This window comes from Bombus impatiens, unplaced genomic scaffold (genome assembly GCF_000188095.3).
Source record: "Bombus impatiens unplaced genomic scaffold, BIMP_2.2 scf_0096, whole genome shotgun sequence".
Classification (NCBI taxonomy): Eukaryota; Metazoa; Arthropoda; class Insecta; order Hymenoptera; family Apidae; genus Bombus; species Bombus impatiens.
The window spans coordinates 984,841-1,006,937 of NT_176515.1; the positions used below are offsets into that span (position 1 = coordinate 984,841).

Here is a 22,097-nt window from a genome sequence, read left to right on the forward strand (position 1 = left end):
TTTCGAAGCGTCTCTGGGAGAGACATTTCGATAAAAGCAACCGTTTCAAATATCTTTCTTTCAACGACGCACGCAGTGAAGTTCAACGCAATCTACTCGTGACGCACGTGCCATGCGAGAAAGTTCGGCACATCTCGACGTGTTAACGCAGTTACCTGTCTTGCAAAATGTCCGAGATATTTTACCGTTAAATCATCCGAAAAACGTTTCTATACGTTCCTTTTATTTCTTCGATCAAATTGCAAATATTTTAAAAGACGTTTTTCTTTCGAAAAACTTTTATACGCCAAGTGAAATTTATTTTTACTTCTTTATCGGTTAAGAAGAGCTCGGAGGAGCGTACACAGCGAATCTTATTCTCTTTCAGGATCTCGCGTTCAGAGATCGCTGCGTACCTACGTGACGTGCATCACGTGCACGTAGTGCGTTTTACTTTTCTTCAGCCTCGTTGAAGTTTCATGGCTGCAATTACGCGTTAAATAATAATCCTTTAGTCAGCAGTTTGACCGACGTTAACACTGACAATTCCATGACTATACGTAGATTATTTACGAACCATTGTATTCACTTGTTCCACTGGGCACGCAACAAGGCACCAATTGCGCAATATTTTCGACTATCTCAGAAACCCATAAAGGAAGAATGATTAGTTGCGTAAAACTGTTTTGAAATTTCGTCGAAATTATCGTTGCATAATCTACAAGAATTCTCGTAAAAATCGTTCTGGACGATTTTGAAAAATTAATGGAGATTTAGGCAATCTCGAATAATTTGCCATCTCTCTTAATCGATCGTTTTTTGCCATTCAGACGTCGAATTGCCTAAAAATTCCATTTCTCGAGCGATTAACTGATACTTTTTTCTTCGTTTAAGGATATTCACGCGTTCGTCAAATATTTTTTAACCATCTTGGCTACAAATTTATGTAAATACAGCGCCGATTTAGAAGAACGAACATTATTTAACACGTAGGTACATACGTTTGACGTTACTTTGGATGTTACAGGTAACGCACGCAGGAAGAGCACGTGTTTTATCGAAAAGAGGAAAAAATCGTTAGAATCTCTTATTATCGTTGTGTGATTTACGTAACGCATTGCAAGAGAAGTGTACTTTCATTCGTCTAGCATACGTTCAAGGACGTTTAAGAGGTATGTAACTGGCAATGTAATTCGGCTATCGCATTTCAGCGATGGAAAAATTGTTTACGATCCAGTTCATATTCCGCGATTGACCGATGAATGCGATGTTCCATCATTCCATCAAACACGGTATTGTAAGATATTTCTTTGCAGGATAATTTGTAAGGTAGTTGAAAGTAAAGCTTCTATTTCGAGGTCTATCGCCTCTGAATAAACATATTTGTCTCGTGTCTATATTTATTTCATTCACATTTTTTGATACAATAAATTATAGAACGGTTACCTTTCACGGTGACTAATTGCAAGTGTATTTGCTTTGTACATTTACCTTTGAAATTGCCAGGCTCGGTAAATTTTGCAAAAAGACTAACGTTCAAAAACCCTACTTAATGCTACAGTGGCTATCAAAAGTACTATAGAATTGACATACCGATTAATCAGATCCAAGTACATTAACTTTCGTATAATTCGGTAGTACATACTCTCGTGTCGTTACAGAAATTTCATGCTATGAGAATGAAACGTAGATTCTGATAAAAAAAAAAGTGCTTCATTGGAAACTAAGGGTGGCTACCCGTTGCAGCCATTAATTAACTATAATTGATTAACTTAACGTAACTTAAATATTCCTACTATTTCTACTATTACTATTATTCTAGTTTTCGAGCTTTCGGAACATCGACAACGACTAAAATATGTACATATTATATATGGTGAATTTGACGATATTAATAAATAACGGTATTAATTATTTACAAAATCAACAAGTTCTAATGGTAACGACATTTATATCATGATATAGGAAAATAAATATTATTTGGTCGCAGGTAACGCATTCGTTTCTTTAATTTACGAATAAGTTAGTTACGAATGTTGTAGCTACGTATAAATTATTCGAATTAGCATTTATCTATTACTTTCTACATATGTATATCATCTGTAACAAATTAAATAGTTAGTCTTGATTTTACAAACCTACCTAGAAGTCTCCTTCGGATACCTCGCTTGCTTCTTACAGTATCTTTCCGGAAGCAGAACCTTCGGTATTTAAAATTGAAATAAAACGTACTCGCGTTTCGCATTATTCGCATCATAGTTATTCGAGTCGAAAGTAGATCACAATATTATGTAATAGATCGTTGGTACCGACTACCTTATTTATTTAATTCGTTGAATCTACATTCTAGGCATCAACAGATCGTTGATTCTCGCTTACGTTGACCGACGTTCGTTCACGACTTTATAGCTTCTCGATTAAACCCAGAGAAATATCACCACACCCTGTATAAAGGGGCGGGTCATACATCATGTTGCATAAGTAAGTAGTTCATTGGGTGATCGAGCACGTGTAAATGCTGCTTATCGATTATGTTGTAATACGGGAATTTTAAAAATTAAAACGAGTTTGCTAAAGCTGTCACATGCTTTATCTTCGTCTTTCTCTAATCATCGGTAATTTTTCCAGTAGGAAAACAGTTAAACGCGAAATATTTTCCTTCTTATTCCTTGTGTAACAGAGAATAAAATAAAACCGAGAACACGATGATAATTATACGACGATGACATATCGATATAAAAGTAGAAAAAAAATATTTAAAAAATTGTTGATTCTTAAATAGCCTGGACTCGAGCAAAGTCGTTCTTGTTATACGGAATTTACTTCTGGTATCTTTTCATTTTTTCTTTCTTTTTCTCTCTTTCTGACAACTTTCGATCTGACCCAAGAGAAGAAAGTGAGAGGATTGAAAAAGACATCGGTAAACCATAAATTTCCGAGGAGCGGACGCTTATCGAAAAGTTCTTTCGGAACGTTTAACTCTATTTTAGAATAGAATTGATATTAGAACATCTGTTTCATATATGTTCCTTTTTCGCTAACGGAAAACGAATTTGTTTCTCACTTTCGGATTTTAAAGGTTCGCATCGGATACGTTTACGTCGTTAACAGTATAGCCACGAAACGATTCGATCGTACATTACGACGGTCACATTTCCTATCCTTTAGTCGTGTGAAAAAAATATAAAATACGCATTTCCTTTAACGTCATCGAGTCCTCGATCGATAAATTACTTACAAATTACTTATAAGCGAGCCTAACGACAATTAAACGATCGCATCTCCTTGCGTTCCTTCGTATCGTTAAATTAAAAGCCTAATCAAAAGGCCGTATCGACGGAGAACGGTATTTCCATTATGTGGATCTACATCGATCTCGATACTAGTCCCTTTTCTCTTATTTCTTATTTACGAAATAACGCGGCAAGTACATCCATTCGGCGATCGACGGAACAAGCTGATTTCTCGGCAAGAATTCTTCCAGTCACGTTGCGACGATCGTGGCGTTGTCCCTCTTCCTCCGTGATAGCCATTGCTTCTTAACCAAATCCGCGCCTTTCTCTCCGATCATGATCACCGGTGCGTTTATGTTCCCGTTGGTGATCGTCGGCATAATGGACGCGTCGATTACCCTCAACCCGGTCACACCGTAGACTCTGAGTTCGGGGTCGACGACGGCCATGGGGTCGGTCGGTGGACCCATTTTCGCTGTACAGCTCATATGATAGATCGTCATAGTGTATTGTCGTATGGCACAGTTCCAATATTCGTCGGTGAACATAGGTATGTGGTTACAGTTGGGTAGAGCGCGATTGTGGAATCTGGCACCGAATCTTTTCATGCTGCTCGTCTCTCCGAAAGCTATCGCAGCCTTCACGCCTTCCCTCAGGACATTCACGTCGTAAGGGTGGGTCAAATAATTGTGGTACATCAGGGGATAATCCAGAGGGTTTTTCGACTTTAATTTCACGAAACCGCGAGATTTAGGCCTGAGAAGCATGGGGAACACCCCGAACAGGTCGCGGTAATTAATGTTCTGGAATACTTGCTTGTAAAAATCGTCCGTGAGTCCGTGAGCATTTTTCACGTGCGTGCCTCCGTCGGAGCTAGTGGAGGAAGAGGTCAGCATGAATTCTATATCGGGCCAATCGTCGCTTTGATTTGCGTATTTCGTCGAGATAAAACCTACGGACTCTAAGCCTACGTTCGTGGTTAATGGTCCGTCTTCCGTGATGGCGTACCGTAGAGCGGAATTAAGGTTCACCAGGCGAGTCATCACGGTACTGATCGGGTAATCGATCAAGAAAGCTAGACCACCAACCGCGATGTGATCCTGCAGGTTCTGTCCGACTCCGGGAGAATCGTGCACCACTGTAATTCCTACTTCTTCCAGGTGTTGTCTAGGTCCAATTCCCGAGAGCATTAACAGCTGAGGAGAATTTATGGCACCCGCCGAGAGAATGACCTCCTTCCTGGCGTAGACTACCTCTTTCCGGCCTTCTTTGATGAACTCGACGCCGTAGGCTTTTTTCGTTCGTGGATCGATCAGGACCTTGGTTACGTGACTCCACAGGGATAGATGAAAGTTTTTTCGTAACTGAATGGGTCTGATGAATGCTTTCGCGGCGCTGCATCTCGTTCCTCTTCGCATGGTATATTGGTAGAAAGCAAAGCCCGTCTGTTGCTCTCCGTTTACGTCTACTATGTCGTAGCCCATTTCTTCGCCGGCCTGTAGGAAGGCCACTCCTAGAGGTGTGTTGTAGGGCGAGTCCTGAATCGTCAGGTACCCTCCTTCGAGAAGAAACGACAAATATTTAGTCGAATTAGAGATCGTTTCATTTTAATTGAGAGAAAAGAGAATAGAAGCACGAATACGATCGATGGATATTTTATATACAAGGTGGTTGGTAACTGGTGGTACAAGCGGAAAGGGGGTGATTCTACGCGAAAAAAGAAGTCGAAAATATAGTATAACAATCTTTTTTTTAATTTTTTTTCTTTTTTTTTTAATTTTTCCATCGAGACAACGATCTACAGTGAGATCCGTTATAACGAGACATGATAAAGTGCACCCAGCGAAAATTCAGAGTCGATTTTTTCGAAATGCTAATTATATATATATAGAGTGGTTGGTAACTGGTGGTACAAGCGAAAAGGGGGTGATTCTAAGAAATCGAAAATATAGGATAAAAGTTTAAAAATTTAAAAATTTAAAAATTTAAAAACTTAGAAATTTAAAAACTTAAAAACTTGAAAATTTAAAAAATTAAAAATTTTAAAATTTTAAAATTTTAAAAATTAAAAATTTAAAAATTTAAAAATTTTAAAAATTAGAAAAATAACGTCAATCGAGACAACGATCTACAGTGAGATCCGTTATAACGAGACATGATAAAGTGCACCCAGCGAAAATTCAGAGTCGATTTTTTCGAAATGCTAATTATATATATATAGAGTGGTTGGTAACTGGTGGTACAAGCGAAAAGGGGGTGATTCTAAGAAATCGAAAATATAGGATAAAAGTTTAAAAATTTAAAAATTTAAAAATTTAAAAACTTAGAAATTTAAAAACTTAAAAACTTGAAAATTTAAAAAATTAAAAATTTTAAAATTTTAAAATTTTAAAAATTAAAAATTTAAAAATTTAAAAATTTTAAAAATTAGAAAAATAACGTCAATCGAGACAACGATCTACAGTGAGATCCGTTATAACGAGACGTGATAAAGTGCAACCGTACCGAACGAAAATTCAAAATCGATTTTCTCGAAAACAAAGCCTCAAACGAAAAATTTTTATTCTATATTTTCGACTTCTTTTTTCGCGTAGAATCACCCCCTTTCCGCTTGTACCACCAGTTACCAACCACCCTGTATATCGTTAGTAATGCGATGCAAATGCCATGTTATCATTGAAAATCAATTTGTTATCTCTCTACAAACAGACTCGCTCTTTTGATGTATCGTAATTGTTGCACATATTTTAAAAATCTCTTGCTCGGCAAGATCAATTATAATTTGAATCATTTGCGTATGGAATTGAAGTCTCGGACGCATTAGAGCAAAATCACAACCAACTTAACCACTTTTTTCTTAGGTAATATATCGTATATCCGTTTGGTGGATATTATCGCTATAACGATTAATCGTTGCCACTCTAATTGTTAGTAAAGAAAGTGATATTTATGCGAATGATCAAAATATAACGTGTAACCTTTCACGCGTATTCTTTTAACGAAGGAATTTTTCTTTCTATAGTATTTTACAATTATACTCGTTTCACCTCACGTAAAGATTGGAATCTGTTCTGTTAATAATATGTGTTACATTAATGCGTTAGTAATGTATTCTGATAATAATTTATGAAAAATCACTTAGGTATAAGGCTGTAAGACGTAATAAGATTGGCCGTATAGTGCCCTTCGATTCGTTAAATCGAGATATAAAAGAAATAAGATCCAAGTTTCTAGCTTGCTTGTTTGTTAATAAATATTTGTATTAAAAATATAGCGTCTTACCAGTGGCATGGTATCTAGTATTGCGAGCTAAATAGGGATTTCTTTGATCTTGAGATTTTTTGAAATAAGGCAGAACATCCTCGTAACCCCATCCAGGGTTTCCGAAACTTTCCCACTGATCGAAATCTCGTCGATTTCCTCGAATATAGAGCATCGTGTTAAGCACGCTCGAGCCACCCAAAACCTAAAATACCATTAAAAAGAGATATTAAATATTTTCAATCGTGAAAATATACTGGTTTCCGACTTTGTATCTTCGCAATTACTGAAAAGTCGGAAATGGAGATTTTTGAGAAAATTAACGTTCTAACGTTAATAAAATATTCGATCAGAGTATTTCTTTGCTACAAAAATGTTTCAACCTTTCCTCTGGTCCAACAGCATCGTCGATCGATCATCGCTTGACAAGCGGAATCTTGCGGCTGAGTCCTATATTTCCAATCCACTTTGCTCTTGTGCAAATAAAGGGATAGTATAGGGACATCCGTTATCTCGGTTTCGTGTCCTCCAGCCTCTAACAACAGCACATTCCACTTAGGATTTTCTGTAAGTCTGTTCACAACCACGCTTCCAGCCGATCCACCTCCTACCACCACAAAATCGTATTCCTTTCTTATATTCTTCGTCACTTTGGGATAATTCTCAGGATCCATCAGATCGTAATTGTAGTATGCTAGAGCCGCTATGATAATAGGAATTATCGCCACCTTTCCAAGTAGAACAGTGGCACCCTTTACCGCCAACGTGGCTGCTGTCACGATACTCATTTTTCTGCCGTTTTTTAATCAACTTCTTTTCCTCCAAATCTTCCCGATTACAGCTACGTTTCGAACGAAACATTCGAGTTTCGATTCTTTTTTTCTTCTTGCTTCTTCTTCGAGTCTCTGTTACGCGTCGAGGGTTCTGAACATTCTCGAAGAAAGAAGAGATCGCGCTGTGGAAAGTCTGCTTCTGTAATAATAAAATCGAACGATGTCATCGAGCCCTGTTATTATACAAAGCTCCGTTGCAAGTCGTGGAAGGTAAATTCTTCGCGACGAATTAAAAGAATCGTCCGATTCGCGAGTGACAGACCGACGTTTTCTTAATACGTATGCTTGAGAAAACCTACAAAGAGATGAAATAACGTTCTTGCCAATCGGAAATTTTGCGAAGAATTTTACCTGATCTTTGATTTAATTATATGTTAAAATTCGCTGACAAGAGTAAGCTTCTTGAGGAAGATGAGAATTTTGTGTCAGCGAGTTCCTTATGATTTATTTCCTATAAAGACTTCTCACAAAGACGAGAAAAGACATATTTTTCTGTATACACAGTGATAAAGGAAGTAAAATTAACTCCTGAAACTTTACACCTGCGCGAGAAACACTTTTTCAACGATTCGACTTACGTGTCCACTATTTTTTAATCGCTCTATGCACTGCTGCTCGTGACGTTTCGTATCATCACGAGACAATAAACCTGAAACTTGGAAACACGGTTTCTCACTTACATGTTAACGAGGCTTATATTCACCGGCACGAAACTCGTCATCCCGACTGTCAGTCGTCGATATAGTACTCGACGAGAAGCAACTACAAAGCACGCTGCGAAGCGATTCCAAGTTATCTCGCGTTTGCATAACTTTCTTTTTTTTTAACGATGCAGTCCAGTGACATCGCTATTCACGAGCAACCTGTCGCTCGTTGCCGATCGTACATTTTCAGTCAGGGTCGCGATACACTTTCTTTTCCTTTTGCGGATCTCGTCATTCGCTCGTAACGATTGGTATTTTTGGTACAAGAGAGGTGTATTATACGTCGGTGGAAATAGTAAGAAAGTTCGTTTTGATTCGTCGAATGGAACGCTGCAAACAGAATTAAACGCGGTTAAAAAAAATCGCTCTCGTATTTCTCGTGTTCGTTTAACGACGTCTAATCATGACTCAAAAATTGAAAAAAGCATCATGTTACTTTCACGAAGCGTAGACAATAATCGTATAAACGTAAGAGTGTTCACCAAATAAATCATCGTTTCTGACACTACCGTTTGCAGCACTCGTTCCATTCAACTTTACTCGTCCAACGGTTCTGTAGATTTCATTTTATTTCCACGACACTAAATCATCGCTAAATCATCGTTTCTTTGATACTCACTCTCCAGTTTCGGACTATCGATTCCTACTGTCGTTCTACGAAAATCGTTCGAACGATCGATCGCATGACTAGGTATATTCCGCGAGGTTGAGAAAAAGGCACGATCCTCGTGGACCATGCATGGAGGCATGCATGGAAGCCGATCGAGCAACTCGCGAACGCAGAGAAAGCGAAAGACTGAATGCTCGAACATCACGTTCTACGTATAAAACGTACCGTAGTACCACCACTTTGGTCCTACCATCCGACCACTACTGACCCTTGGGGTGAAATGTTTCGTATGTGTGGCCAATCGGTGACCGATGCCACGATCGTTACACCAGCGTTACATGCACCGGCATTCTACAAACATTTTACTGGAATAAGCGTCGATGTCGTGTAATAACTGACCGATTTAGACGCCGAGACACAAATATCCAGTTACCTTCACCTACAACGATGGTTATGTGACTAGAATCACAGAAGTCGTTGTATCCATTAGGAGTCTTACCATTTATGATATACTGGTACCGGTTTAATTGACCGTATCTGTCTACGTCGATTCATCAAACCAACTTCCAACGAAGCGATCCTTTAACGCCTATATAAAATAGATAAGAGCGTCTTGTGTTGTATAATTTTATCAATTTTCAGATTTTTAAAAATCTAATTTGAAAAATTGGCGTTCTATGTTTATCGCCGAATCGGTTCGTGAATCATACGACGGTTTCATTCGATCGTTCAAAGATACTGCCGAGACTAAGATAAGTTACCGAAACTTGATTTTCGCTTTCGTAAACGATCAACGGTGACAAGTATTTTTAGTGGACATTTGATTACGGGGACTTCCCACGAAATAAGTTATTGCTCGTCGAAAAGATCGTTATGCCACGCTGTATACGTACTACATACGCTTTGTTTAACGAGATGTAATCATATTTGCAAATTAGCATGCATAATATCGTTTGAATCGTGACCCGTTTTACATTCTTCTTTTTTATATCATAGGTGAATAATGTAAAAACGACATGTACGACATGGATAACTATAATTGCGTTAAACTATATAATTGCGTTATAGGAATATGGAAATAAAATTTATTGGAATAAACATTAGGTTCGTTATGAAGAAATCTTTGATTAAACAGTTCTACTTTTATACCGTTGATCGATCGTCTCTGCGTGAATTTTAATACCGCGACGTTCTCATAAATCGCTTTTGAAAGCGAAACGAACACGAATAAAAATTGAACACGATTCAAAAATGTTTACCACGCGATAAATAATCTATGCGTGTATTTATCAAACAGCAATCTCGAGCAGCATTTTTAGTCGCGTTTGATCGATTTTTCGTGGCATATTAGTGGACTGAGAGACGAAGATCCGAAGGACGAACGACAGCTTTGCATTTTTCGCACGCTTTCTCCTTCTCTTTCTGTTCGATTATCCCTTGCTCCTCGGCTTTCGGCCGTGGTCATCGCCGCATTCTACAAGTACCATACGTTAGACGGAAGCATTTCACTTTCGCCCAGGCGATTTTGAAATCGCCTTGGTCAAGTTGCCTTTTCACTCCAATTGTACGATATCGCGTCCGTATACTACCGCGTATCTGAAAAATTGGGAAAGACCCTTCGAGTGAAAGTTTTTCGTTTCTACGCGATGTCGGTTATACTTACAGCGACGAGTGGCCATGAATCGAGCGTTGGATCATCGTGTTTCGTCTTTTCGAAGGAACGAAATTTTGCAGAGAATTTACCATTATGCGATCGAGAGAAATATTAATTTATTGGTCGAGTCGTTCTTTAGTCGGAAACTTTTCTAATTATCGATCGATTTTAGCGAATCGAAACTTTACGATCGTAAATAACGAATCTATTGCTTCCATATCGAACAGAGAACGATATAACTCGCGAAACCGTATCGTTGGTTTACCGATCAGGTTTTATCCAGATCGAAGAATCGTCGACTTGAAAATCATAAAAGTAGATTGTGCGATAATAACCACGAGTCTTCGCATATTTCGCGATGCTCACCGATGTTTTCTAGAAGATTACCTTCCTTCGTACAGTTATTAGACGGAGGTCACTGGAAATGAGTAGAATATAGAATCTTAAGAGTTTCTGCGGTAAAAAAAACGGACGATAATTATATCTTACGGTAATCGTGCCAATAAAAAAAAAAAAAAAAAAACGTTGGCAGAAGAAATGGAGCAACAGACGATTCATAATAGATACGTTTCACAGCTGTTCGTTATTGATAATCTAATTATCGACGGGCACTTGGCTTAGCACTTTGATATCTTGATGCCAAGTATAATTATTCGTTGCATCTTTACTCATTCGTGACATAGTTATAAAGTTCAGATTTTGTTATTGTGCAAGAATCGCAAAGAGACGGAAATCTCCATTGAATCGCCATAAGGGTGACACCTTTCGGCCAACGATTGACACAACGATTTACTCACGCGGTGACGATTACGATCGTTTGCGCTTTCGAAAACATCGATCGCGACTGTTTAAAGCGATCATTGTCTCGTAAAATCCGGTCGCTGTATTCGTCCATCAAGGAGGTTTCGTCGGCTGATCTGGAAGATGTTGTCGTGTCTTCGCATTTGGCGAAAGTACAGAATAAATAAATAAGACGCACGAGTAACACAAGCTGAACGTGTTAACGAAGCGTGAATTTATCTTTATTCGACTGTTTGCAGGATAAAAAGGTAATACGACTTGTTTTTCTGTTTCAGGTAAGATGGCGAACGATAACGTTAAATTCTTCGTTGGTCTTTCGATATTCCGGACGAAGGTACTTATCTACTCGCATTTTAGCCTAACAACGAATAACATGGAACTTATCTTCTAGATGCAAACATATTCGTTGTACATATACAAATATTTAATACATAGATGTATAAACGTTCGAATGTCACAGAGAAATAGACGCGATAGTTCGCACGAGCCTAACAGCAGGCAACACGCGATACGTCCAAGTAAACGAGTAATGTTTATTCGTTTCCATCGAAGCGCGATAAGAAAGAACGTACTAGACCGAGTTCATCTACCGTATTGTGACATATATTGGTCTAAAGTCTAAGGTTTTACCTATTCGTTTCTAACTAACAATTATATACTTTCTCTGTGTCATTGCGCATAATATCTTGCGCGGTGAGACTTCTAACCGCGAATTACATTAACCTACGTTACGTCGTAAGAAATATCGATACTTGATGAAATATTAGGTTGTCCAAAAAGTTTCTTTCGTTTTACGAGGAAATAATAGACGCACAACGTTTTTTGTTTTATATTATTTTGTCGAATTACGTACGATCCGTTTTGTTCTGTTCAGATAAACACCACGACGTTTCACAGAAAGATACTTTTCGGACAACCTAATACGATATGAGATACTTGTACAGGAACGTACGCGTATATGCGAATTTTTCTATAGTACGTTTCCGAAAGTAATCGTTTTTTTCACCGAGTAATCCATGTTCTAAATTTAAAACTAATATTTCGTGCCAACTTTTGCTCTAAAAATAGTTCCGCGATCTATTCGTTGTATCGATTTATATATAAACGCTATAAATCTCTTCTACCCCGTTCTACCTTTCTACCCTGAAAAGAATTCCGCGTTTCAACGTAGAAACGCTAACAAAGCCTCGCTACTCGTGCAATTCAAAGTTGTTTGTTTCCGCTAACGTTGCTATACTCGCTTTAGATGGTGTCGCCCTAGACAAACTTTTTACCACGCAACCAGTCCTCTTTGATCATATCGCTGGCTTTCTCCGCGATCATGATAGTAGGCGCGTTCGTGTTCCCCCTAACGATCTTTGGCATTATCGAAGCGTCGACGACCCTCAGCCCGCTAACTCCGTATACCCTTAGCGTGGGATCTACGACCGCGTCGGGATCCCAATCTGGCCCCATTTTACACGAACCTACCGGATGATAGATCGTTGCCGTGTACTCCATCATCACGCACTTCCAGTAATCCTTCGTAGCGAATACGAAATGTCTACACGAAGGCAGAGGTGTATCGATCAGCCGGAAACCATATTTTTGAAACGAGTCCGTACGAAACAACTCTAAAGCAGCTTCTACTCCTTCGACCAATACATCCGCGTCGGGATAGCTCGTAAAATATCCGGGATAGATCAACGGTGGTCCCCACAACGGATCGGTATCGTTTAACAGTATATATCCTCTGCTCTTTGGCGACAATAAAATCGGTCTAACGTTAATAGCGTCGTAATAGGACAGCGGTTCGACCGCTGTTTCGCGATATTCTTCCGGATCTTTCAGATAGTCCTGCTGATTGCTGGCATCGAACGCATACTGTATGTTCGGTAGATCGTACTCGCGTTGAGAAATCGTCTGCAGGAAGACGCCACAGGTAATGGCACCAGCGGCGGATAGTGGTCCCATCTGGGTTTTCTCGTAATAGAAAATGTCATTTTCTTTCAAATCGTTGTCTTTACTCGTCGAAGTAACGTTTAGCGCGATCACAACGCCATCCATCGTCACGTGATCTTGAAGATTCCTTCCAACTGGTAAGTCGCTGACCACCGCGATCCCGTGTTTCCTCAACTCTTCCGTCGGACCAATTCCAGACAGCATCAGGATTTTAGGCGAATTGATCGCGCCGGCCGACAGAATCACCTCTTTCCTAGCTGAAACCGACCTTGTAAATCCCGTGGCTGTCGAAACGTACTCGACACCGGTCACGCGTTTTGTTTCGTCGTCTATCAACAATCTCGTGACGTGAGCTTCGGTTTCGACCGTCAGATTTTTCCGTTTGCGTCTGACGGGTCTGACGAACGCGCTGTTCGCGCTTTGACGCATTCCACGAGCAGAAGTCATTTGCAGTTTCATCACGCCCAGCTGACTCTTCGCGTTGGAATCCACCGATTCGTGTCCGAGTTCTCGCCAGGCGTTCAACAGGATCTCTGCGTTGACGTCGGTATATGGAAATCGTTCTACCGACTGATAGCCTCCTTCTTTGTGGTAGTATGGATTGCTTTTCACGACCTGGAGAAAATACCGATTTTATTCCATCTTCTCGTTACCTGTTTATTCGCTTTCGATATTGCGATTTTAAAAGCTTCGATCGATTCGTCACCTCCGGATTCTTGTTATTTTCCGATTTGAGAAAATATGGCAAAACTTCTTCGTAGCTCCAGCCGTAATTCCCTTCTTCCGCCCATTCGTCGTAGTCTCTCGGATTACCACGAATGTAAATCATATAATTGATACTGCTGGAACCACCCATCACCTATACGAAAGACGATACACTTTTTAAAGTCCAGATACTTGTAACTTTGTAAATAATAAACGAAGAAAAATTCCAAGTTTGACAGTCTTTATCGATCGTTTGGTATTTCTGAAATTTCAAACTCTCGGTACGTTCATTCGCGGTAATTAATTTCTTCGTTCGATGTTGGAACATCGGAATACGTACTTTGCCCCTTGGCCACGCGCAACTTTTACCCCGTCTCGATCGACAAGAGTGTCGCTCCGGTTGCGTACGATACATCCAATCGATATTGCTGGCTTGTAACATAGAGGCGAACGCCGGAATATCGGCTACCATTGGTTCTTCCGTGCCACTTTCCAACAACAGTATCTAAAAATAATCGAAAAGTTTGGAAATAAGTAGTTTCTCTTAGTCGATGTTATTTACTTATGAATCGTGACTGTATTCTACGTGGGACATTTGTAATCGTTAGATCGTTAAATCGTTAAATCGTTAAATCGTTAAATCGTTAAATCGTGATATCATAGTAAATTAGCAAGATATCGTCGTTGAAGATACACATCTAGAATCATCGTCGTCGACGATTCTCAAAATAATCCAATAAGCGTGATGCGTTTCGTGGCCTGTTTTAATCGCTACGAAGCCTTCAAATGGTCACGACATAATCATCGACGATCTTCTGTTCCGTGACCCGTTTCAAAGAAGCCCTCGACTTTTCAACGAGAGGATTATCAGTTTTCTCAAGCTTTACGCATCGAACGCAACAAAGCGTGCTACGGCATAAAATATTTTTTAAAAAGCAAAAGTTCTTCGTAATTCGTTAATATCGATTTTATACATTTTTTTTTACGTATACTATAGCTGCATTTTCCGTAGCTTTAATTTCGTTGAAAGCGCAGAGTTTCCCTTTATCTATCTCGATCATTTTAATTGTTTCGTTGTAGAATTTTGCCGCAATCTTCGCTTAGATCTCTTCGGCTTGTCATTCGTTAGTCAGCCGTTAGTCACCGATTTGCAACGCGCTACGTTAGTAGAAGTCTCGCTAATTCTTATTTCCACGTGTCCGTAAAAACGTATCCTTTCTGTTCGTTGAACGACAATGGAATTTAGCGCAAGACTTGTTTGTCTACGTAAAAATTTCAACGATTTTTCTTCCTGTAAACTCGACTGACTGTAAATTCATTCGAAAGGTGTACTTTATTACTTTGAAAAACGAATATTTTAGACACTGAATATTTCCATTCGTTACATATACAATATTTTTATACATTACAATATTTTACGTCGTTTAAAATGTAAAAATAGTTACTTTTTACGATGCGGTGAAAACGAAAGATTCGTCATAGGTCACTGACGATTGACTGTACGACGAATATGTTAAATACGTACAGCGCTGTACGACTGGCGGTATTTACGACCGGTCTGCAGGTTTTATTCCACGAGTAACAGCAAGTGAACTAAAATTTGTCGTTCGAAGCACGTAGAAATCGCTACCACTTGGCCAACAACTAAATTGGTGACATCGAATAAATTAGTTAAGTGCGTGTGTACTCGACGAATATTCAAACTCGATCTTCTCGCAAACCAAGACTCGAAGAAAAAGATAATTGCATTTTTCCTCGACTTATCTTGGCTCGAGCAATCGTTTCCAAGCTAATCGCACCACCACCACCACCACCAACGCCGAGAGTTTCCGCGCGATTCCAAATTAAAACCAAAAGACGAACCAGGTAGCTACCTTCCAATGTTTTACTTCGCTTAGTCTATTCGCAAGGACGCATCCTGCCGATCCAGCTCCAACGATAACGAAATCGTACACTTTCGTTGGCAAGTTCGTCGCTTGCGGCGAATTCACGGTGATCTCGGTGTCCATGAAAATTTGTTGCGTCGCCCGTAGATTATAATTTTGGTCGTTCGGTTGGTTTTTCAGAGTCAACGAACGTGAATGTCCGTTCGTGGCATCGTTTATCCATCGTGGTTGATCGTACGTTTTTCCTGTAAAAATTAGCATCGTAAATTAAAAAAATATGTATTCGAGTTAAGCAGTAAACGATTAAAGAATTTTTTTTTGCTTTGAATTTTCACTCTGTTATGTAAATGTTTTTTAGATACTACATATATGTTTACATTCTAACCTTATCGGATTATTAATTGCAAAATAAACACGTTAGACAAATACTTTCACTTACATAGTAGCTATTTGAAATGTTCCGACGTCGTTATCTTGTGTCAACTTGCATATAAAATAATGCTAAATAATTTCATACTACGATTCAAACGTTACATACGCGAATTTTAATCAAATCGAATTTCATTAAACGACATAGAGGAAGATAAAACGCGAAGAATAAAATATTCATATTCCAAGAAAAACGTCTAATTTCCTTCGTTCTACCACTTTCCACGATTTTTATCTCACAATCGGGAAGAAAGGGTGAAATCTGTGCAGTTGCCAAACAAAAACACATAACGCGCATACAAAAATCGATCGTTCTTTACCTTTCTCGGCAACAAAGCCATTGTAAATCGTAACCGGCGTGTCGATCGGTCGATCCACGATTCCCGTTCGTCGATAGAAATCGTAAATTCCTGTTAAATTCGCCACCGACCAACCTATTTTAGCGTTAACGGCCTGGCTGTCGTCGCTTTCATCCTTGGCTCTCGTTAAAGTTCCACGATCGTACCAAAGTACCGAATCGTAAACTCCGCTCGGTGATTTCATTGACGCAGGATCGTCCTGCAACGAAATCTTCCGGCCGTAAATACCATCTTGCCGCGAGCCTGCGAAATATTCTACGCTGGCTTTTGGTTTTCTCGATTCTTCGACTCGATCGAATTTCCATGGTGAACTCTGAGAATCGAAATCATCGAACGAATAACGATAAGAGTCTTTCGAATAACCGAAGAGATGAGCGACGAGCGTGAGAAACATGAACGTAGGTGGTTGGCAGGTTGATACGGTGGAATGGGGCGAACACAGGCTCGCTAGATCCGGAGGCACCCACGACATCGTTTCTCGATCTTTTCGATGGTTGGCTTGACCGTCGAGGAGAACGAATTGGATGCTACGTATTGGTTTTGACGACGTGTTTGTGCAGAGTAGTTTCTGGGCAAAGGAATTCTAGCGGCAACGACTGGATAGGAGAAGTCGACCGATAAATGTAGATACAAATTTTGCTAACAGGTATTCGATCGTTCGAAAGGACGAAAATATCTTCTTTCGTTTTACTTTGGAATTTCTAACGTTTCCGATTTTCGATCTACGTAGGCTCTACAATTTTATAATTAGTTAAATTACGCTTACGGTTGTAAAAGTGTGTAATTCGATGTGATAAACGGAAAACGTGAACGACGATTGTATTTCCTTCTATCCTCTTCCAATGCAGAGCCGTTTGTGCCCAGTAGCAGAAGAAAAAGCTTCCGAACGTCGTTTAAACCACAAAGGGTTGGTTGTATCGCCTTCGTCGTTTACATATGGGAACGAAGCAACGACACGGGGTGATTGCCATTCGTTCTTCAAAAGCAGTCGTGTTTTTAGCTCGTTAAGTGCTACCTGTCACTAATATCCTCTTTATGGTAAAAGTCTTTAAAAAAAGTTATTCGTTGGTCGATAATTTATTACTTAACTTTATTAGTTTATTTATTACTTAATTGATGACAGGCACGTGGCTTCTTATTCGAGTTACTTTCACGCGAAAGACGTTAATATTAGATTGCATAAACTTACATTAGCACTTCCAGAAAACGCGGCGAATCAAGCGTTTCTAAAGTAAACCATCGTCGTTGGGTCGAAGCAAAACATAAGCGAAGAAAAGACGATATTTCGAATTGTTAATTTTACACTATCGAATTCACTTTCCGTCAACTTTTTATACATACGTTACGCGGTAAAGCCCGTTTTTATCGCGTTAAAGCTAAAAACTATCGAGTATATGGTAACATTAAAACACTGAAACACTTATCCGGAACCCAGGTGAAAACCGTCGTACCCGACGACTCGGTTGAACGTCGATATACGAATGGATGCAACCCAAGGCTCGGTTGGCCACGGGAAGGGTCTTTGTTACGGATATCGCTGACCATCGACGATTGATTTGAGAAGGAAAGTGGCAGCCTGGTTCTTGTTCTTGTCGGAGATCGACGGAAATGCAGGCGATGGCGTTGTTTCTTGCGACGTCCCCCTGTTACCCCGTACTTTTTGCAACGGCTCGGAGTGTTGCACGCTTTCATTTATTAGAAAAGTCATTTCGCTTCGTTTCCTGGTTAAAGCCTTGCGAAATCCACACCTCCTGCTTTTCATTTACTATCATCATAGACTAGATTCTACGAAAGTTGGATTTTTCGTGAACGAACGAGTAGAGTTGCGAACGAATCTCATGGAATGGTTCGTAGTTACAAATTTTCACCGAATTTCGATTAATTTGCTACCACATAAAACGAAGTTCGTTCTGCTAGATATTTTGTCGTAAATGATGCCGATTCTTTAACGAATAAATTCTTTACGACTTGCCCTGCATGTCGACGAGTTGTCGTTGTCACGGGTAAAACGTACTGGTATTGAGACGTAAGTGCGTTCACCGAGTTGCAAAAGAAGCGTAAAATGCATCGGAATGTTACGATGCAATTACCTGCGAATTGCAGTTCTAGAACAGAGAAACGGTCGTGTGACGCAGTTTGAAAATTGTTCGCAAGTTACACGGTAAGTGAACCATTCGAATACTTTGAATTATCCTATTTGTTAAAAATAGTGATCGACGAATTTCTTGAAGTTAATTTTATTACTACGTTTTACAGTACGCGATACAGATTGTTATTATCGTTGTTATTATAATCAGGAGAAAAATAACTTTCGTGTAATTTCGTGGATTATTAATTGGTTTCGTGCTTTTGCGTGTTTCGCGTATCGAACTCTATCGGACTCTAACGATACTATGAAACACATCGTACATTAGCCAGACCTTTTACAGTTCCACGTGTACTCTTGTCCCCCAATCCTCCTTGATCATATCCGCTCCCTTCTCGGCGATCATCATCGTCGGTGCGTTAATGTTTCCGCTAACGATGTTTGGCATGATCGACGCATCGATCACTCGTAACTTGTCGATACCGTGTACTTTCAATCTGGCATTCACGACGGCCCTGGGGTCGTTAGACGGTCCCATTCTAACCGTGCCAGCCGCGTGAAACAACGAAGTAGCTACGTGTCTGATACTGCATTCCCAGTATTCGGTAGAATCGGGCTGCGTATGCCGGCATCCGGGAATATCGAAATGTCGCAACCACATACCGTGCTTCTTCATCGTTTCGGTATTCAACAAAGACTTGACAGTGTCGACGGATTTTAACAACGTTTTCAGGTCCTCCTGTTCGGTTAAATAATTCGCGTAGATCTTGACAGGGTCAGCTGGATCGACGCTGCGCAACTTTACAACTCCTCGACTCTTAGGATTCAATAAAACAGTGCAAGGAAAGAGCACGTCCGACTCCATGATGTTTTTTTGCGTTTCTCGTATCAATTCGTCGTTAAACGCAAACGTCGCCATTAGAGATCCTACTTTGACCGGGTTCCAACGTGGAAAATGGCCAAAGTGGAATTCAATGTCCGGATACACGGAACTAGGATCGTTGACATTGACAAAACCGAGAAGATTGATCCCTGTAGCGGCTAATTCTCCGGAATTGTGCGCTAGATATTCGTAAGTTGCGTCCATCAAAAACGTTGCAGATGGTGGCACTGTCGATTCGTTCACGTAAGCTATGTGCATTCCTAACCAAACGATATGATCCTGAAGATTTTCTCCGACCGGTAGATCGGCCACGGTCGGTATTCCCATTTCTGTCAGATGTTCCTTGGGACCGATTCCCGAAAGCATCATTATTTGAGGACTAGCGATGCTTCCCGCGGAAAGAATCACCTCCTTCGATGCTTTTACGTCGATCGATCGACCATCCTTCGAGGTGACGCGAACACCGGTCGCTCGATCACCTTCCAATAGAATCTTGTCCACCCTACTGGATTTCATCACGTACAGGTTCTTTCTGTCCTTGATGGGAGATAGGAAAGCTTTGGCGGTATTAACGCGACGCGTATTTTCCATGGTGCCCATTGCTCTACCGAATCCAACGAAACGATCACCGATCAGTGGTTCGAGAACGTTGAATCCTAACTCGTGTGCGCTATTTAGAACGATGTCTAGGATGTTTGTTATGGAGTAATTGTCGTGTCTGATGTTCATCGGCCCACCGATTCCGCAATACTTTTCCCCCCACTTAGCTATATGTTCTGCCGGACAATTCAAAGATTTCTTGAAGTACGGAAGCACTTCCTTGTAGCTCCATCCTTCGTTGCCTAGACTGGCCCATTTGTCGTAGTCCCTGTCGTTCCCAAACACGTGTATCATGGCGTTGATGACGGAACTACCACCAAGAGCCTTGCCCTTCGACCATCTGCATTGCTTATTCGTGCTACCCTGACACATACCTTCTTGAGGCTCCACCTGTGAACAGAAACGGTTGATCGAAGGTACGTCAAGGGCACACCTCGAGACCAAGCTTACCCAGAGAACTTCTCGTTCTTCGTACTTTTCTTCCTTCGAAGACAAAAACTTGCGAATAATTGTACTCGTCGATGAAACTAACTTTTGCCGTGATTGGTTTAGCAACGAATCGGATCGATTTCCCGAGCGTTAATTTACTTTAATTTTCATACCTTGTAAGAATAGTCCTGAACCTGGCCGAGCAACGTTACGAAGAGACCGGGAACGTCGGTAATGGGATTAGGATCTTCTCCAGCTTCGATCAGTAGAACCTTCCAATCCATTACTTCCGTCAATCTACGAGCAAGGATAGTACCCGCCGTTCCACCTCCCGCGATCACGAAATCGAATTCTCTTTCCGAAACCAAAATCTCTTCCGTCCGATCGATTGGATAGTCCCCGTTTTTGCTTAAAGTACACAGGCTTGCCAACAGTACTTGTATGAAATGAGTAAAAATGGAGCCTGGCGTTGACGATAACGCTGCCGCGCAATTTGCGCTCATACACGACTCCATGTCCTATTTTTTGGTTGAGCGCTATCGGCGCCTCCTAAAATTATAAAGCAAAAGTGTAAAATTGACAGAAAATTATCGCATTAGATAATGACGTTAAAATTCACTTATAGACTTATATAATTCCAACAACTTCTTGACTAGAAACATACAATTAAATTCGATCGATAGCTAGAGTAACGAGGTGTTGTACGCGACGCACGCTTCGATGTCGAAGGTTCAGAAAATGTATAAAGACTGACTTTCTGTAAGGATGATGCAACGGAGGACACTCGCGATAAGTGGATCTAATGACGCGAGAAAAGCTGATTTGTTAAGATCAAGTTCTTGTTGGGTGAGTGAGGGAAGGACTTCTCTGGTAATTGGTTAATTTTCTAGATTGATGTGGAAGGGTGGGGAAAAGGTGTTAACCCCGAGAGAAAGTTGCTAGTGTGAAACATCGTACATGAGAAAAACGAACTTCTCCTGTCTTTCCGTAATAAAAAAATAACCTTTAGACAGAGACTCGGTGCAGATGTTTGGTTCGGTCTGAAGAATCTTAGAAATTCCTAAGATTCATGACCGGTTTTTAAGACTATCGAAAATACGCAGTGAAGGGCGTGCGGACATTTGGTTGCCATCCTGTGAGCGGTGTGTGGCCTGGTCTAGGTAGAATGTCGCCCGACGTAACAGATGGTTCCGTTTCGATGCGATAATTTTGTAGAAACATGCGGTATTCTTTCATTTGAGAAACGTATTTAACATTAATTGAACGTATTTCGATGTAGGCGACCGCATTTTTACGTAGCCTGATCTAAACTTATTCGACGTGAGAGATAATTATTTTTCATATATATAACATGTTTATCTAAATTTGCCTTCAATTTATCTATAACAGTTATAAAATAAATAGTTAGATGATACACGTATAGCGTTAAACATAAATTGCTTTAGAAGTTGAAAAGGAACGCCGAGCGACGGTCATACGTGTAGAGAAAAAGATTTCCCGAATGCCGATACTGACAACACGTTTCACGCTCTATACTCGATAATTATCAAATGGATTTTCACAAAATATCAAATATTTTCAAATTTAATTACCAATATAAAATTGTTGGAACGAACCAATAAGAAATCCGGTTCGACCTCGCACTTCCTCTGTAGCTCCCGGCTCGAGTATGAATTACTTTTGATGTCGACACGTCGTTCGCGC

At 40.1% G+C, this 22,097-nt stretch overlaps 4 protein-coding genes across 4 annotated transcripts in view; 1 reads left to right on the plus strand and 3 right to left on the minus strand.

Annotated features, from left to right (window-relative positions):
• LOC100744760 (flotillin-2) overlaps window positions 1-22,097 on the plus strand; it is an 89,880-nt gene that overhangs the window by 31,949 nt on the left and 35,834 nt on the right. The window lies entirely within an intron of this gene.
• Window positions 2,847-9,238, minus strand: LOC105682158 (glucose dehydrogenase [FAD, quinone]). Its single transcript, XM_012394617.3, has 4 exons — window positions 8,630-9,238; window positions 6,857-7,445; window positions 6,495-6,678; window positions 2,847-4,770 (listed from the first exon to the last, which is right to left on the minus strand). Exons 2-4 carry the CDS (start codon window positions 7,259-7,261, stop codon window positions 3,464-3,466), a joined length of 1,896 nt encoding a protein of 631 aa, XP_012250040.1. The 5' UTR covers window positions 7,262-7,445; window positions 8,630-9,238; the 3' UTR covers window positions 2,847-3,463.
• On the minus strand, window positions 11,273-18,438 carry LOC100745120 (glucose dehydrogenase [FAD, quinone]-like). Its single transcript, XM_012394605.3, has 5 exons — window positions 16,357-18,438; window positions 15,596-15,852; window positions 14,062-14,226; window positions 13,723-13,875; window positions 11,273-13,631 (listed from the first exon to the last, which is right to left on the minus strand). Exons 1-5 carry the CDS (start codon window positions 16,865-16,867, stop codon window positions 12,333-12,335), a joined length of 2,385 nt encoding a protein of 794 aa, XP_012250028.1. The 5' UTR covers window positions 16,868-18,438; the 3' UTR covers window positions 11,273-12,332.
• LOC100745241 (glucose dehydrogenase [FAD, quinone]-like) lies at window positions 18,617-20,942 on the minus strand. The gene is made up of 2 exons (XM_024364439.2): window positions 20,567-20,942; window positions 18,617-20,354 (listed from the first exon to the last, which is right to left on the minus strand). The coding sequence occupies exons 1-2, from the start codon at window positions 20,906-20,908 to the stop codon at window positions 18,819-18,821; spliced, it is 1,878 nt and encodes a 625-aa protein (XP_024220207.1). The 5' UTR covers window positions 20,909-20,942; the 3' UTR covers window positions 18,617-18,818.

What these genes read in the sequence shown, in the direction of transcription:
- LOC100745241 (XM_024364439.2), bottom strand. Translation starts at nt 20,908, where the DNA reads ATGGAGTCGTGTATGAGCGCAAATTGCGCGGCAGCGTTATCGTCAACG. An exon ending in TTCAGGACTATTCTTACAAG is followed by an intron (nt 20,355 to 20,566) that starts GTATGAAAATTA and finishes TTCTGTTCACAG; the next exon opens with GTGGAGCCTCAAGAAGGTAT.
- LOC100745120 (XM_012394605.3), bottom strand. Translation starts at nt 16,867, where the DNA reads ATGTCGTGGGTGCCTCCGGATCTAGCGAGCCTGTGTTCGCCCCATTCC. An exon ending in GCGAAGTAAAACATTGGAAG is followed by an intron (nt 14,227 to 15,595) that starts GTAGCTACCTGG and finishes GATTATTTTTAG; the next exon opens with ATACTGTTGTTGGAAAGTGG. An exon ending in AAAATAACAAGAATCCGGAG is followed by an intron (nt 13,632 to 13,722) that starts GTGACGAATCGA and finishes TATTTTCTCCAG; the next exon opens with GTCGTGAAAAGCAATCCATA.
- LOC105682158 (XM_012394617.3), bottom strand. Translation starts at nt 7,261, where the DNA reads ATGAGTATCGTGACAGCAGCCACGTTGGCGGTAAAGGGTGCCACTGTT. An exon ending in GCTGTTGGACCAGAGGAAAG is followed by an intron (nt 6,679 to 6,856) that starts GTTGAAACATTT and finishes ATGGTATTTTAG; the next exon opens with GTTTTGGGTGGCTCGAGCGT. An exon ending in TACTAGATACCATGCCACTG is followed by an intron (nt 4,771 to 6,494) that starts GTAAGACGCTAT and finishes TTCTTCTCGAAG; the next exon opens with GAGGGTACCTGACGATTCAG.